Source organism: Heptranchias perlo, chromosome 3, assembly GCF_035084215.1.
Source record: "Heptranchias perlo isolate sHepPer1 chromosome 3, sHepPer1.hap1, whole genome shotgun sequence".
Lineage (NCBI taxonomy): Eukaryota > Metazoa > Chordata > Chondrichthyes > Hexanchiformes > Hexanchidae > Heptranchias > Heptranchias perlo.
Genome location: NC_090327.1, coordinates 41749742 through 41765400, shown reverse-complemented (window position 1 = coordinate 41765400; position 15659 = coordinate 41749742). Strand labels below are relative to the sequence as shown.

General features: G+C 40.8%; 1 protein-coding gene across 1 annotated transcript in view; it reads left to right on the top strand.

Moving 5' to 3' along the window:
• Nucleotides 1–10304, top strand: part of si:dkey-22o22.2 (neural-cadherin) — a 222235-nt gene extending 211931 nt beyond the window's left edge. The window contains exons 29-33 of the mRNA XM_067977013.1: nt 443–707; nt 2169–2349; nt 2950–3203; nt 5248–5411; nt 9208–10304. Of these exons, the coding sequence (XP_067833114.1) occupies nt 443–707; nt 2169–2349; nt 2950–3203; nt 5248–5411; nt 9208–9624 (1281 nt within the window). The 3' untranslated portion in view covers nt 9625–10304. The remainder of the gene's footprint in view (nt 1–442; nt 708–2168; nt 2350–2949; nt 3204–5247; nt 5412–9207) is intronic.
• The last annotated feature ends 5355 nt before the right edge of the window (nt 10305–15659 follow it).

Sequence of the window (15659 nt, the reverse complement as noted above, 5' to 3'; positions counted from 1 at the left end):
TATTTCCTCTGTCTGGGGAATCCAGAACAAGGGTGCATAATCTTAACATTAGAGCTAGGTCATTTAGGAGTGAAATGAGGAAGATTAGTAGATTTTAGTTAGGTAAGGATATCAAGAGATATGGAGGAAATGTGGGTTAATGGAGTTGGGGTACAGATTAGCCAGGATCTAATTGAATGGTGGAACTGGCCCGAGGGGTTGAGTGTCCTACTCCTGTTCTTATGTAATGATTCATGAAATGAAAGATATCCCCAATTGTGTAGGAGGCACATTTTTCTTTTTTTGAAAATTAACATGTGGGAATTACTTGGTATTGAAGATATCCCCCTAGTTTTTTTCTTCTTTAAGTTTGCATTTATTGTTTTCCAAAATGCTCCTAGATCATTACTAAAAGTTTCAAATCAACTTTTCTTTTCTGTTTTGGTTTGCTGCTGTGAAATAGATAGCCAATGGATATTTTGGGATCCGCGTCAACCTTGGTGATTGGGAGCATTCATTGAAACTGCAAACAATGCATGTAGACAACGGCCAGTGGACTCTCGTAAACATGGACCGACATGACAATGAATTTACACTGCGCCTCAATAATGGTGGAGGAACCCACGAGGTGACATCTGCTCTCGGCACCCACAGAGAAATCCTAATAGATCCTTCAAGTCTAGTGTTGGGCAAGAACCTTCCTGAGCATCCACCAGGTGATTTCCAAGGTACAATATAACATCTGCCACTGGATCAGGATAACAAATTATTTAAAACTTGCTGTGATGGACAAGGTTGATATTTATAGTTGCAGCAATCTCCACTCATGGGCTTACCCTGAAAACTGAAAAATAAATGAACAAGGCCCATTGTTATGAGGTATTTGGATTTTGCAAACTCAATTAGTGTTGGCATATTTGTTTAAATAGCAGTGGATATATTTTCCTTTAGTCACTGATATGTTTGAAAAAGTCCTGCAAGTGTAAAACAGGAAAACTTGTTTTATACACACACTGACTTTTTTACTCACATTAGTTACTGGAAGAATATACCCACAGTTGGAGGGCCAGGGGACTAGGATGGATGGAGGATGTATAGTTCTTTCATCTCAGTAATTTGAATAATAATCCTGCCCAGATTGATGGGATGAAAGCCATCTCTCTCTGAGAGCTGTGTGAAACAAGTTTATGCAATTTCAGTTCAGTTCCTCGCAGGCACAATCCACAGTAAGAAACTGCCCATCCTTCACACTAATTGGCAATAAATTGTCAATCTCACTCAAATGGTTGGCATAGGAAATGGAAACTCCACACTGCTGCAGGAGTTTGAGGGTAAAGTATGTTGTTGGGGCAGAGTAGAGAAAGTTTTATTTTTGCATTTGGTTCTTCTTTAACTGACCAAGGGATGCTTTATGCTGTCACCGTACAGCTGATTTCCCAAATGTGGTCCTGACACAGAGCCTCACTTATGGGAGCACACATTCAGAAAATCAGCCTTCAGATGCAAACAGTGGAAAATTGGTCCATTTTCCAAGATTGACAACCCTTACCTTCCTAAACACAGAAATTTATTACAAAAGACAGTGGCTACAAAACGATTAAAAGGGAGATGACCCTAGAGGCACACGCCAGAAATAATAAGTAACAAGATATAGCCATGGTATTCAGCTGTTTTATCATTGATTACCTTTTTTATTTTAATTCACAGCTTTCATTTTATGACCTCCATTTCAGAGTGCGAAGAGGAAACAAGGCTTCCTACCAATGTTGTCAGTGTAATTTCCATTTGACAGCAAACTGTCTTTTTCCTCTGTTTTTATTTTTATATTTAACTGCTCAGAACAAGTGTTTTTGCTAGCCTAAGACATCCTAAGCAGTCTTTCATTGGGATGGACAGAACATCGGTGGTTGACTCACCTTGGACCACTCTTGCAGTTAGGCTAAAAATCAGGACATAGGCAGAGTCCTAGCAACAGGAGACTCTCCAGTTCAATAACCCAAAGAGTGGAGCAATATAAGTTGAAAATTAGTCGATTAGAGCAAGATGACAATTGAACGCAGAATGCTAGAGTTTTAAGGCAATTGATCTTGAAGTGTTTTTTTTACTGAATATGTATTCAGCGGTAGTTGAAAGGCTGGAGTGAGTAAAAAATATGAGAGTTAAACAGCTGTATCTTTGCTTGAATTTAGGCTGCATGCATGATGTTCGATTAAATGGTCATCTCTTGCCAATGGATGGAAAGAATACAATGTTAACTGCTACCCTGGACCGAAGGAGTGTAACAATCGGCTGCCACTCAGATGCCTGTAGCAGCAGACCCTGTTATACCCCATTTTATTGTATAGATTTGTGGAGAAAACATGAGTGCAGGTACAGGAGCATTACCTCTTTATAAATGCCAGAATACACTGTAAAATGTAACATGTCATGTAGTGAATCACTAGTTACAAATATTAATGTGGAGTGTTCAGGAAACAGTGAATGTCAGTACACGGATTTGGATTTGCACTGTCTAAAATCCAGTCAAGTGTTTATTTATTTATATCTAACGTGGTGTATTGTGCATTGCCCAGTAATTGAATGCTATGTTGTGATTTTACTATAATAATTTTTTCTGCTTTCATATATATTACACATACAATGCTCAATGCGTTTGTCACATAAAGTACTTTTAAAAGAACGGCATAATATAAACGGCAACAATTGCCAGCTGCACCTTAGTGTGCCAACACATATGACGACAATTTGCACTAACAATTTCCCAGCTGGCAATTTTCTGATCTTGTACTTGCCATCAAGAAAGATGCCAAGTTGAGATCAGGCTCTTTCCCATAGGAAGGAAAAATTTGAGGGAGAGCTGCTTTCTAGTACTTGACTCAAAAGCAGCATTTTCAGTATAGCTAAAATGAGGGGACAAATGTAGCTAATTCTGTTCTAGCAGGTTGTCATTCTTGTTTATTTCTAACACAGGTGTCCAGCTGGTCAGGTGTCGGTGATAAGTAATCAAACAGGCCTCGAGCACTGTGCAATGTCGCCATGTGGAGAGTGGACGTGTCAGAATGGGGGCACGTGTGTCACACAAACACTGGACATGTTTGCCTGCCATTGTGCAGAAGGTTACAAAGGACAGCAGTGTGAGATCAGCATGGTGACTTCAGGGATCCCAGCAGGGCTGAATATTAGCTCCATCCTGGCCATCAGCATGTGCCTCCTCCTCTTAATAGGTAGCTCAATAATTTATTGGCCGCCTACTCCTGCTCTGACCTGATCTGCCTTGTTTGGCATCTCTGCCAATGTCACTTTCCAACAATGCACTAATTCTTTGCCTGTGTGTTCTCTCCTTTTGTGTTAAACTTTCAAGAATCAGATTAATTTGTGTTGTTTAAAGTGTTTTAGTATCGACCTTTCACTCCTCTCTGATTTCCCTGTGCTACACACAATTAGGGCAAGTGATTTGGCACAATTTTCCACACTTACCATGTGTAGTATGATTTGCTGCCCCAGTACTACCATTTCTATAGAAAATTCCCGAGGCAATTAAAATGCTATCTTCTGAGCAGATGTGAGTGATAAATCACTTACCACAATAACTCACTTGTTCCTCTTGGTTGAGAGGGCAGGCGGGTGATCTACTCTCAGATATCTGCTGACGTTACTCTGCAACAGCCACCAGGATGAACGTGAGAATGAGAATTTTTTTGTTGCATTACAACAACCACCCCAAAGATTCTAGAGGCTGGAGACTGTCGAAGTGTTAGGATCATGGCTGTTTACAGCACAGAAGGAGCCTATTCAGCCCATTGTGTTCATGCTGGCTCTTTGCTGGCACAATCCTAAAACTAATCCCATTACCCTACCCTAATCAAATATGTTGATGCCCTGGTGGGGTATCTGTTCTTCCACCCCAAGGTGATGATGCATCATGTTTCTTTAATGTACTTATAGTATTTATACCAGACCAGATCGCCTGCATACCTTGATTTTCCTCTCCACCCTTTCCCCCAAGAAAAGAAAACTTCCCTACAAATAGAGTTTTACTAACTGCACTTGTAAATGTGTTTTTGCTTTTACTGTCTGGTTTTCAGTTACAAAAATTGTCAGGTGACCACCCCCAAATTCGAAGTATCCAATTGAAAACTGACTAGGTAGCTGCCCCAGTATCTCCTTTTTTTCTTTTTTTTTAAGAAGTGGAGGTTAGGGTGTGTTCATGTGCAGAAAACCAATAAACCCAAAATAAGTGTTCAAATTATAATTTTATTATCTCGGTCCAGGATGCACTCCAGTCCCTGCGGTGCCCACCGGTCGCGAAAAGCCTCAAGGGTACCGGCAGACACCGCGTGTTCCCTCTCCAGGGCCACCCGGGCACGGAGAATTCCGCGGAAGAGAGGCAGACAGTTGGAGCGACCGCCCCCACGGGCCACGTCTAACCTGGACCTGTGGATAGCCACCTTGGACAGGCCCAGGAGCAGGCCCACGAGGATGTCCACCGACCTGCCTGCCCCGCCCCCTCCCCCCGCCTCACCGGGCGACCAAAGATCAGGAGCGTGGGACTGAAGTGCAGCCAGAACTTGAGGAGCAGCCCACTTAAATAGTCAAACAGGGCCTGCAGCCTCCCACACCCTGTGAATAAATGAAACACGGACTCATCCAGGCCACAGAAATTGCAGGTCGCGACTGCTCCATGCAACACTCTCCACCCCAGATCCCCAATGGCACACGTGAGGATCCCCGAGTAGAGAGCCCTCCACTGGACGGCAGGATGGTACGCCAGGGCATGTCCGGGCGAGAGATGAGGGCGAGGAAGTGGAGAGTGTGCAGAAGCAGCCCGTACAGGAAATCCCTCCATCCAGAGTGAAATGACACAGAGGGAATTTCCGAGAGACGGCTCAAGTTGTGAGGCACAGCCCTCCGAGGGAGGTTTCGGGGCCTGTCGCCGATGAGGAATTCCGTCTGAACGGGGGTCCAGTATCTCCTTGTTTTACTATAGAACATTTGCACCTGTCTCTGTCTATTGAGGAATTAGTTTGCACTGGCACTGCTTAATAGACCCCAGCCTAGATTTTACAATTGGCATTAAATTAGCACCACCATTAACCCAGTTATTTTAAAGGGGTTAATGCCGGTGTTAAAATAATGGCGATTGGGTAATCTAGGCTGCTGTGTCCTTTTCCTGCGGAATGTCATTTACAGCCATAGAGCTAATTTTATGATTTTAGACTCCAGGTTTCTGCTAGTGACCGACACCCTGTTGTACCTTTGATGTTTCAGTTCTGGTGATTGGCTTCAGTGTATGGGGTTTGTATGGAAAAACCAAGTTCCAAAAAGGAGGAGTTTACCACATACCTGTCGAGCATGAGAGCTGGGAGGATGTACGGGAAAACATCTTAAATTACGATGAAGAAGGAGGTGGAGAAGAAGACCAGGTAAGCAAGGTTGTTTCAGCTTCCTTCTGCAAACTATAGAATTAAACGTATGTGTTGCTTTTATTTGACGAGTCAAATCTTTTCCTCTGCTTTGCAAAATACTGCTGGAGAGGCTGGTTGCACTGTGTGTTGGAACACTGTACTTTCACCCCAGGATCTGATTGGTATTCCAGCCCAGGCTGATGGAATGAAAGTCTCCTCTGTGAGGTGGATGTAAACATCTTATATAAACAGAATGTGGACAGTCTCAATCCAGTTGCTATTGGGAATAGGCCATAATACAAAACTACTCATTAATTGGCAATCTCGCTCAAAAACCACAAGTATAGAAAGACCATAAGGGAAGTGTAAAAGTTTCACATTGGTGGAGTCGGGGTGCTTTTCTGAAGTTAGGGTTAAGGTACATTGTTAGTCAGAAAAATGGGAACTTTGCTGTGCGTTTCCCCCTTGCTCTGCCTTCTGGGAGTGCTTGATGCTGAAACTAGATGCTGAGAATGGACCATATCCCATTGCCCAGTACTGATAGGCTTCACTTTGATGCTCACAAAATTCACCTAAAAAATATAAATTTAACCTTTAAAAACACAGTACGATTTTACCTTGTAGGAGCACCTGTTCACTTTTTGACTCTCTAATCATGATTTGAAGTCCTAGGGCTGCCTGATGTGCTGCTCTTACCTGTGCTGTTGGATAACAGGATGCCAAGTTATGTTTTCCTCCACTGGTGCACTTTATGTCAAGGGACCATTTTGTAACACACTCAGGGCTGGATTTTCCTTCACTCTACCACTCGAGGTCAGATGCTATTAGCAATGAGGGAGCAAAGGAGATGGGGCAGGGAGGTCTACCACTGGATCCCCGCCCCTAAACACACTTAATCATTTTCATTCTTCCCTATTACTACCAGAGGTCTTGGTTGTTCGTCCCTTGACTAGGGTTGCCAACCCTGGTTGGACATATTCCTGGAGGTTTCATCACATGACCTCCTACCTCCATCCGCTCCACTCCCACCATTGGTCGCCCGACATGTCCATCCTCACGGTGCACCACCTTTCTACGCTAATTGGAAAGTGAACAGACTCTTTGTTACCTGATTGGATGATACTTCACTGTCAGTCAATAGCCTTTTTTCCTATGCCCGATATTTTTATAACTAATAAACAAAAGTGTTCAAAGAAATTTTTTTAAAGAACAATTTGATTTTTCTCCTGGGTTGCTCGCTGCAGTATCCTGGAGATTAGTCTATAATTCCTGGAGACTGCAGAGCAATCCTGGAGGGTTGGTAACCCTACCTTTGACTGACCCACTGCATTTAAATGATAACTGGGGCAGGGCTAGGGGAATAGGCCAATTTCGCTGCCTTCTCACTGCGGTACCTCCAACCCCAGGTAAGACCGGGGTTGGCGGGGGGGAGTGGCAGTACTGATTGTGGAACTAGCAAGAAGAACACTAAAGGCCCTGAGTGAGGGTGGAAGATCAAAAGCTACCTCTCCCTCTCTTATGCCCTCATTCTGTCTGCAGTGTCTGTTACGGTTCATTCCGAGATATTTGCCGAGATTTCAGGGGGCTTATGCCCCTTTTAACATTAGCTCTTGCCTCTTCTGTTGCTGCAACGGTTGTCCTGCTGAAGCACCACTTCATTTTCCTTCTGTTCAGTGGAGGGCACTCTCTGTCGGGCAGAGGTAACAACATGGGCCAGTGCTGTACCTTTAAGAAGGCCGCCTTCCAGGAAAATGGGTCGGGGTCGGGGCGATGGGTGTTATTCCTGCCATACCCACCTCTGGCAGCAAAACCACCCAGGAGGAGAATCTAGTCCTCAGTATCTACAGGATGCTGCATGAAGGTGAAGAGCTTCTAAAAGGGGGAAGAAAATGTAGCTGTCTGTGAGAGCATTTGCCTGTGTATGTGTTTGTATGTGTATATACATGTGGAGAATAAGGGAAAACTAAAGAAACAGGGAGCAAATTTATTTGTTTTGATACTATAATGTTATGCAGCAGGTTGGATTAACAATGTGCAGCACCACAGAGTGGTCACACTCTGCGTCTCTCATGCCTTTGGTTTCCAATCACAGCTGGATTACTGTGAGGAAGGACCAAGCAGCATCCAAGTATCTCGCATGAAGAGTGTCATGACTGTTGTGCTCACATTGGCCTCCTGGTAAACAACTCATTAGCAGTACTGACAATTGCCTTTCCTATCAGCCTGTGTGGCTTGTGAGACTACAACAACATGCATTTATATAGCGCCTTTAACATGGCAAAACGTCCCAAGGTGCTTCACAGGAGCATTATTAAACAATATTTGACACCAAGCCACGTAAGCATATATTAGGACAGATGACTAAAAGCCTGGTCAAAGAGGTAGGTTTTAAGAAGCGTCTTAAAGGAGGAGAGAGAAGTGGAGAGGTTTAGGGAGGGAATTCCAGAGCTCACGGACTAGGAAAAAGACAAAAGAAAACTGGAAGAAAAGAAGGTTCATAAGGGATAATTTTGTTGCTAATGTGGATCCTCATCGACCAGCATTGCAAATCAGAAATTTGGGCATGCTCTGCCTGTAATTTTCTGACCATTAAACCAATGCTGGGAAAATTGTGGGGAGTGTGTGCCTGAATTTCCAACTTTCATTGCCATCAAGCAAGGCACCCCGCTGATAGTGCAGACTCATAAACTTATCCCCATACTCTCCAAAAAAAAACCATCTGAAACAGAAAGGTTTCATACATATTTTGGAGCAATGTTTGGGTTCAGTCCTTCTATCATAGTGTGATTAGCAATCCAACCAATGTTGTGCAAAAGTCTGCTTCTGAGTTGTCATTGTATTTAAATGCAATAAAAACAGTTGCTACCTCTGAGAGTGGAGATGGTAGATGTGCTCCCTGGCACAAAAGCAAAATATTTGCATTGCCTTTGCACTGCAAGCATCACTTGTCTCCACACTGAACTTATAAAGTGTTACGGTCATATTCAAGACTGAATTTTTTAACAAAAAGATAAATCACACAATCAATCATTGTGTGCTCTAGCCAACAATTCCAAAAATTGGACCAAAACATTTATTGCAGCTCCAGCATTTCTCTTTGGCTTAGGTTTTCCAGCCGGTGTTAGTTAAGCACCAGCATTCTCCGTTACACTGGTATTAAAATTAGTCCAATCAGAAAATTTAGGCTTTTGTCTCCGTCATACGCTGACTGTTCCGCTGAAGATATCACGTTATAAATGCTGATATCAATTAAGTAATTGCTAGTGAAACTCTCTATACACCAGTAATACCAGTAGAAACTGACTTAAGTGAAAGAAATGTTGAACTTGTTTTAATTAGGAAGTTGTGACATTAAACAGCAGTGACCGGAAAAAAATAGCAGTAGTGCACAAGACTCCCAAACCAGCAAAATCAGTGTGATTTGCTGATTCTACAAAAAACTATTTTCTCAACCCAATCACCACACTTTCAACATTTTACAACTTGAGAGGTATATCGAATTATATTTTATTGGCTTTTTGTAATAGAAAGTGAATTGTGATATTAACAGGAATGATCCTATGAAAGTTTAATATACACTCATACGAGGAATCATTACAATTGAGTCATATCTGTCTTTTCACAAGAAAAATGAGTCAAGATTCCAATCCCAATTCTTTATTTTTCATGTGTGTGTAATAGGATTTAATTGGGTATTTTGTGACATACATTTTGTGACAAAGCCAGACTGATATTTTCACTGCTGAAAACACAGTTTCTGTACTTTGACAGTATCAGCACCACAAAAACAATGGACTGAATAGATCTTTTTTCTGCTTTATAGAATGGTTATGACATCAGTGAACTGAAGAAACCTCTTCGAGCGAGTCTGTCTCAGTCCTCATCAACAACGACTGCTCCTCTGGTAAAGGCCTCACCTGATTCACAAGAAGAGATGCAGGTCAACCTGAAAACTCACCCAAATGTGATCTTTTCTGAAACTATTCAATCCAATACCCCGGACTTCAAAAACTATGTGTCCCGGATTATTTGGGATGCAGACAATGACCTGAGAGCAGTTCCTGAGGACACAGTGCATGTTTACTGCTTTGAAGGGCTAGGGTCACTGGCAGGAAGCCTCAGCTCTGTGGAAACGTCCAACGTAGATGAGGACTTGAATTATGATTATCTCAGAGACTGGGGCTCTAAGTTTGACAAACTGAAAGAATGTTGTGGCCAGAAACAGGACAATGGTGTGTAATAATAGAAATGTTGTATACAATCGCTGGGACATTGTGAAAATCCTAATCGACAAATCACTGGCAAGATTATTTAGTGGTCTCCTTTCCAGATTTTTGTTTAAATAATCAAAAGGATTGAGGTCTAATTCCAAATAATTACAGGTCTGTATATAAGAGCAAGATAAACTGCAAGTTGTGCCTCTTCTGAATTATATATAACAGTATTCATTGTACTTTAATGCTTTCAGCCAGTCATGCTGGCAGTGAAGGATTATTTTGTTTCCGGATAGTCTCACTGCAGCTTTACGAGAGAGCATTCACAGTGGCTTCCAGACAATATTAATAAAACAAGAAGGTATACAATGACCATTGATTTTATCATTTTGGCTATGTTAGAGTAAAAGTTATGAGAGAAAGTAGCCAGAGATCATGCTCAATCCTGTATTATCATTGAAGAATGATCACAAGGCAACTGATCTTCCAAGTGATTCTAACATGTATTCTACTCCTTTTAAAAGAAAGTTGTAGAATGCAAACTGGTTCTTCCAGTGTTGGATGTCCTGATGCCACTCGTTGTGACCTTTAAATTATGCCTATCTTCCTGATGAAGATTAAAGCAATCATCCTAGTTGGTGCTCTGCTCTATATCACTACAGTAGTAGGTATGTTATGTGGAATGTGAATGTCATTTTTAGTGTTAACCATGCCTTGTAATCAAATACTTACCGTAATTCACTACCATCAAATTATGCTGTTATGCATTTAAGACTGTTGTTCCTCAGAAAATCAGTATGAGTGCCAATCAGTAATGCACTCTTTGAAATGTTAAATTATTTTTGTACTATAGTACTTTAAATATTTCTTTGAGATGTATTTATTTTGTGCATGTATGTCTTCTGTATTGAATTTTATTGCATTATAATTGTCTTGTTACAACTGATGGGCAATGCACGGTGCTCTGACAGGCAAATCCAGCCTGACTATTAGACTCTACTATTACTGAGATTTACTAGAAGGAATGCCAAGCCTTATCATGATAAGCTTAATTGCACCATGGCACTGAAGGAATAATTCTGGGGACGTAAAAGTGGATGCCTGTGATTCCTTTTTTGAAGACAACAATTGGGCAAGTGAAATGCAGTCACCAAGGTAACAAGAGTAGCTTTTTTATATTTAAAGGAACAGTAGGTTAAGCAGAAGTTAGTGCTGAAAGTTAACTGGAACTAATATTTTGTTAACTTTGCTTGATTTGACAGTATATTAGCTTGATCATATTCAAAACTTTTTTTCAATGGAATTTATTTCCATTTTGTCCCCCTTCCCCTCTCAACATTTTTGCACACCATATACCAGCGGCAGTAGACAGGCTTCCTTCTCCCAGGCCTCTGTCAGTATTACTCCTGAGGCATTCATTAGGAGAAACACTTTCCAATTTGCCTCTCCCATTCTATAGGGATGTTCCAGGCTTACCTGTTACCTCCCTCTGACAGTGCTGAGCTGAGGTATTATGTAGGGAATCACAAATGCATAGCTGCTTCCAATCGCTCTGTGGCAACGTGTCAGAGATGCTACATTGAAAAAGATAATTATAAAAACAATACCCTCAGGAGAGATGAGAATAAGTAATCATTTTAAACAGATATCTATTCTATTGTATTGGTATGATAGTGTAATGGTTATGAGACTGTGAGTTCAAATCCCATCATGGTAGTTTGAGAATTTGAATTCATTTTACAAAAAAATGGTATTAGTAAAAATCACCATAATGTTGTCAGATTGAACCAACTGGTTCACTAATGTCCTTTAGTGAAGGAAAGCTGCCATGCTTACTCAGTCTGGCATATATGACTCCAGACCCACACCAAAGTGGTTAATTCTTAACTACTCTCTGAAGCAGCCTAGCAATCCATGCAGTTGTATCAAACTGCTATGAAGAATTTCAAGAAGAAGGCCCACCACCTTCTCAGGGCAATAAATGTCTGCCTTGCTAATGATGCCCACAACCTGAGAATTATTTTTTTTTAATTGCAGAGTGGGTTGTAACATCCTGTTTCAAATACATTAAATATTCCTATTTCCAGTTTCATCTACGGTATAATCCATTGTGAAAGTGGAAATTTATTTCTTTAGTACCAGGTGCCCCTGTAGATGGTTCTGTAAATGGCTGATTTTCATTTTAAATCTGTTACAATGACATTAGATGGAAAAGTAGGGTTTGATATTTGTAAATCAATTTTAATGAAACGTCCTGCACTTCCAGACAGTGACCAGCTGGTGACTCTGCAACAACATCTTCCAGCAGTTTATGTCATGCAGCCCAAATAACAAGACAGTCTCCCCGTTCCTACCCGAAAAAGCTTAGCAGAACATTCCTGCAAAGTAGCAGCTAACAAACCACCACCCTGTAATGGAAAGCCCAAACCCTGTTAAAATGTCCACTAGGTGCTTTTAAGTCTATTCCCGATATGTTTTCTTTAAAATTTCTGCCTTCCTGTATATAACCCTGATAGTTTTGGCCTCTCGGCTACTGTATTGGCCATTTTTGTTGTGGCCACTTTGCAAACAATACATCGTAGGAACTTCTGCTACTTTCACCCAGCTCCCTTTCCCTCTCCTCTCCCCTTCCCCCCTCTCTCTCCTTCTCCCGTCCTTTACCTCGCCTCCATCCCTCCCTCCTCTCACCTTTCCCTTCCCCTTCTCCTGCTTAGGTCCAGTTGACCCCCGGCCTCTAACCCTGCTTGGCCTGAATACTGCACTTGGTCTTGACTCCCTGTATGCAATGCCACAGGAGATGGACTAGTTTAAAATAAAACAGATGACCGTTAAAATAATAATATAAGCATCAAAAGTGGAAATAAAATGGGTGTAACAAACAATGTAGCAATGAATATTGGAAAACAGTCAATCCAGGCCACAAGCAACCTATAAATTCTTGACTGAAGGAAGCAGAGTATCAACAAAAAGCATGGTCCTTTCAACAGGTGCCACAAGGCATTTTTGATGTATACCTATTTTTTATACTCAAATATAGAAAAAGTTTCTAACATTGCACATGCCAGAGTGCTGCAGTGTCCTGTCTAAATAAACCAGCCATTTTATTTTTGACAATTTTTAAGGGCAGCAAGGTGTCATTTCCACAGCCTGCTGAGCAAAACTTACTTGTCTGTTGTTATTGCGTTTGTGAATCCAGCCATGTTGTTACATAAAATTATAATGGAAAAGTTCTACAGAGATGAATGTGAAAATTTTAGATTTGTACAATATTTTAAAAATGCTTGCAAATTTCCAAAAGATGTACGTGATGCAAACATGAGTTTCACTTCTACAACATGTTTTTTGAAAGGTCTTGAAAAAACATATCTAAGTTACATTTAAATAGGGCACACAGAATTTCACAATAAGCGAAAGGAAAGTGCATTTTTTTTTAAAAACTGCAAACTTAAACATGAAAATATAAGCTTTCCTCATTTTTAGAAAAATATTTTCTGATGTTCCGAAATCTAGCGCAGGAGAGAAGGCATGTGTACAGTCTACTCTTCTCAATTCAAAGTTGCTTAATTTGAATTATCTTTTAATTCGAATTAAAATCATGTTTTAAAAAAATCTCCTGTGCTGTTTTATTAAAATTGCTTAATTTGCATTACTAGGTAATTCATTTTTGTAAGCAAAAAAAAACTTTGAATTAACAGTAGTAGATTGTACTCCCTCCCTTCCATGATAATAGTACAATGTGAGTTACTGTCAGCCTATGCCTTTCAAAGAACTATTTAGTATGCCAACAATAAACAGCAGTTGATGACTTTTATGTATTCAACACAGAAAAATGTGAGTTGGAAAAGAAGCTAGCCAAGGAATGCCAATGGTTGCACCATATCTAAGCAATCCAGATTGACCATCACAAAAATTGGTGCCATTCTTTGTACCACTTTATATGTGTTAATTAATAATCTATGTGACAGTTACACAGTAACAGTTTTTCAGAAAAATGTGGTTCGACTGGCTTGTAAATATAAATGTAAGCCTTTTTTCTACACAATAAATTGTTCCTATTTCTTATTATTCTTGAACATCAATGAAATGTCATTGTCAATTTCTTTTCAGTGTTGTATGCTGGTCACATGTCATGCAACAAATCAATCATCATACCTTTGTTGATGTAGAATGAACAAGAAATTTTTATTTTAGGTTATGGCTACCAAGCTACAATTTTATTCAAATTGAATATTCCTGTATTATGACCATTGATGTACTGTGATTTCTGGATTTGTATATTGACTTTAGTTCTTTCTAGTTCACTTATTAACAGCTACATAAGAGACCTAACTCTAAAAAGTGAAGCGTTTTTAAACGTAACAGATTAATGGATGGCAATAATTGCTTATAAAAACAGTAGAATAGATACACCTAAATATTGCACACAACTGTTGCTCTTTTGCATGCACTCTGTCATTGCGCCCAATCTGGATGACACAATTTCTGGCTGATGGAGATGGCAGACGTGGAACAGCAAACAGAATCTCAGAGTTCCACCTCAGGTTCTCTTCTGCTGTTAGGGATTTTTGTAGTAGGGTCAACAGCCATGGATGCAGAGGTCAGGCCCAGACTCCTAAAATTCATCCTCTCAGCATTTCTTCACCTTCCAAAAATGTGGACATCATGGACTGCCGCATAATGAAGGTGTCATGGCTGCGTCCTGTATAATGACATGCATAATGACATTTTTGTTGTCGGACACCACAGGAACATTAATTGAGTACAAACCCTTGTTGCTTACATAGGCTACAGTTTGAAATGATGCACACGGATGCTAGCTGTTACACCTTGTATTCAAGGGAACATAAGAAATAGGAGCAGGAGTAGGCCATATGGCCCCTGAAGCCTGCTCCGCCATTCAATAAGATCATTGCTGATCTTCTACCTCAACTCCACTTTCCTGCCCTATCGCCATAATCACTTGATTCCCTTAGTGTCCAAAAATCTATCGATCTCAGTCTTGAATATACGCATGATGTGGAGATGCCGGTGATGGACTGGGGTGGACAAATGTAAGGAATCTTACAACACCAGGTTATAGTCCAACAAATTTATTTTAAAATCACAAGCTTTCGGAGATTACCCCCTTCGTCAGGTGAATGATGAAGGGGATAATCTCCGAAAGCTTGTGATTTTAAAATAAATTTGTTGGACTATAACCTGGTGTTGTAAGATTCCTTACATTTGAATATACTCAACAACAGAGCATTCACAGCCCTCTGGGATAGAGAATTCCAAAGATTCACAACCCTCTGAGTGAAGAAATTTTTCCTTACCTCGGTCCTAAATGGCCGGCCCCTTACCTTGAGACTATGACCCCCAGTTCTAGACTCTCCAGCCAGGGGAAACAGCCTCTCAGCATTTACCCTGTAAAGCTCTCTAAGAATTTTATACGTTTCAATGAGATCACCTCTCATTCTTCTAAACTCCAGAGAATATAGCCTCATTCTACTCAGTCTCTCCTCAGAGGACACCCTTCTCATTCCAGGAATTAATCTAGTGAACCTTTGTTGCACAAAACTGTACATATCAATGGTCTCACCAGAGCCCTATATAATTGCAGCAAGACCTCCTTACTCTTATACTCCAACCTCCTTGCAATAAAAGCTAACATATTATTTGCCTTCCTAATTGCTTGCTGTATCTGCATGTTAATTTTCTATGATTCATGTACAAGGACACCCAAATCCCTCCGACTACCAAAATTTCTTAGACTCTCACCTTTTAAAAAAATTCTGCTTTTCCTATTCTTCCTATCAAAGCAGATAATTTTACATTTCCCCACATTATACTCCATCTGCCACCCTCGCCCACTCACTTAACCTGTCTATATGCCTTTGCAGTCTCTTTGCGTCCTCCTCACAGCTTACTTTCCCACCTAGCTTTGTATCATCAGCAAACTTGGATACATTACGCTTGGTCCCCTCATCTCAGTCATTGATATGTATTGTAAACAGCTGAGGCCCAAGCACTGATCCTTGTGGCACTTTGCCACTGGTGAGGGTTCTGCACCCTGTCCAGC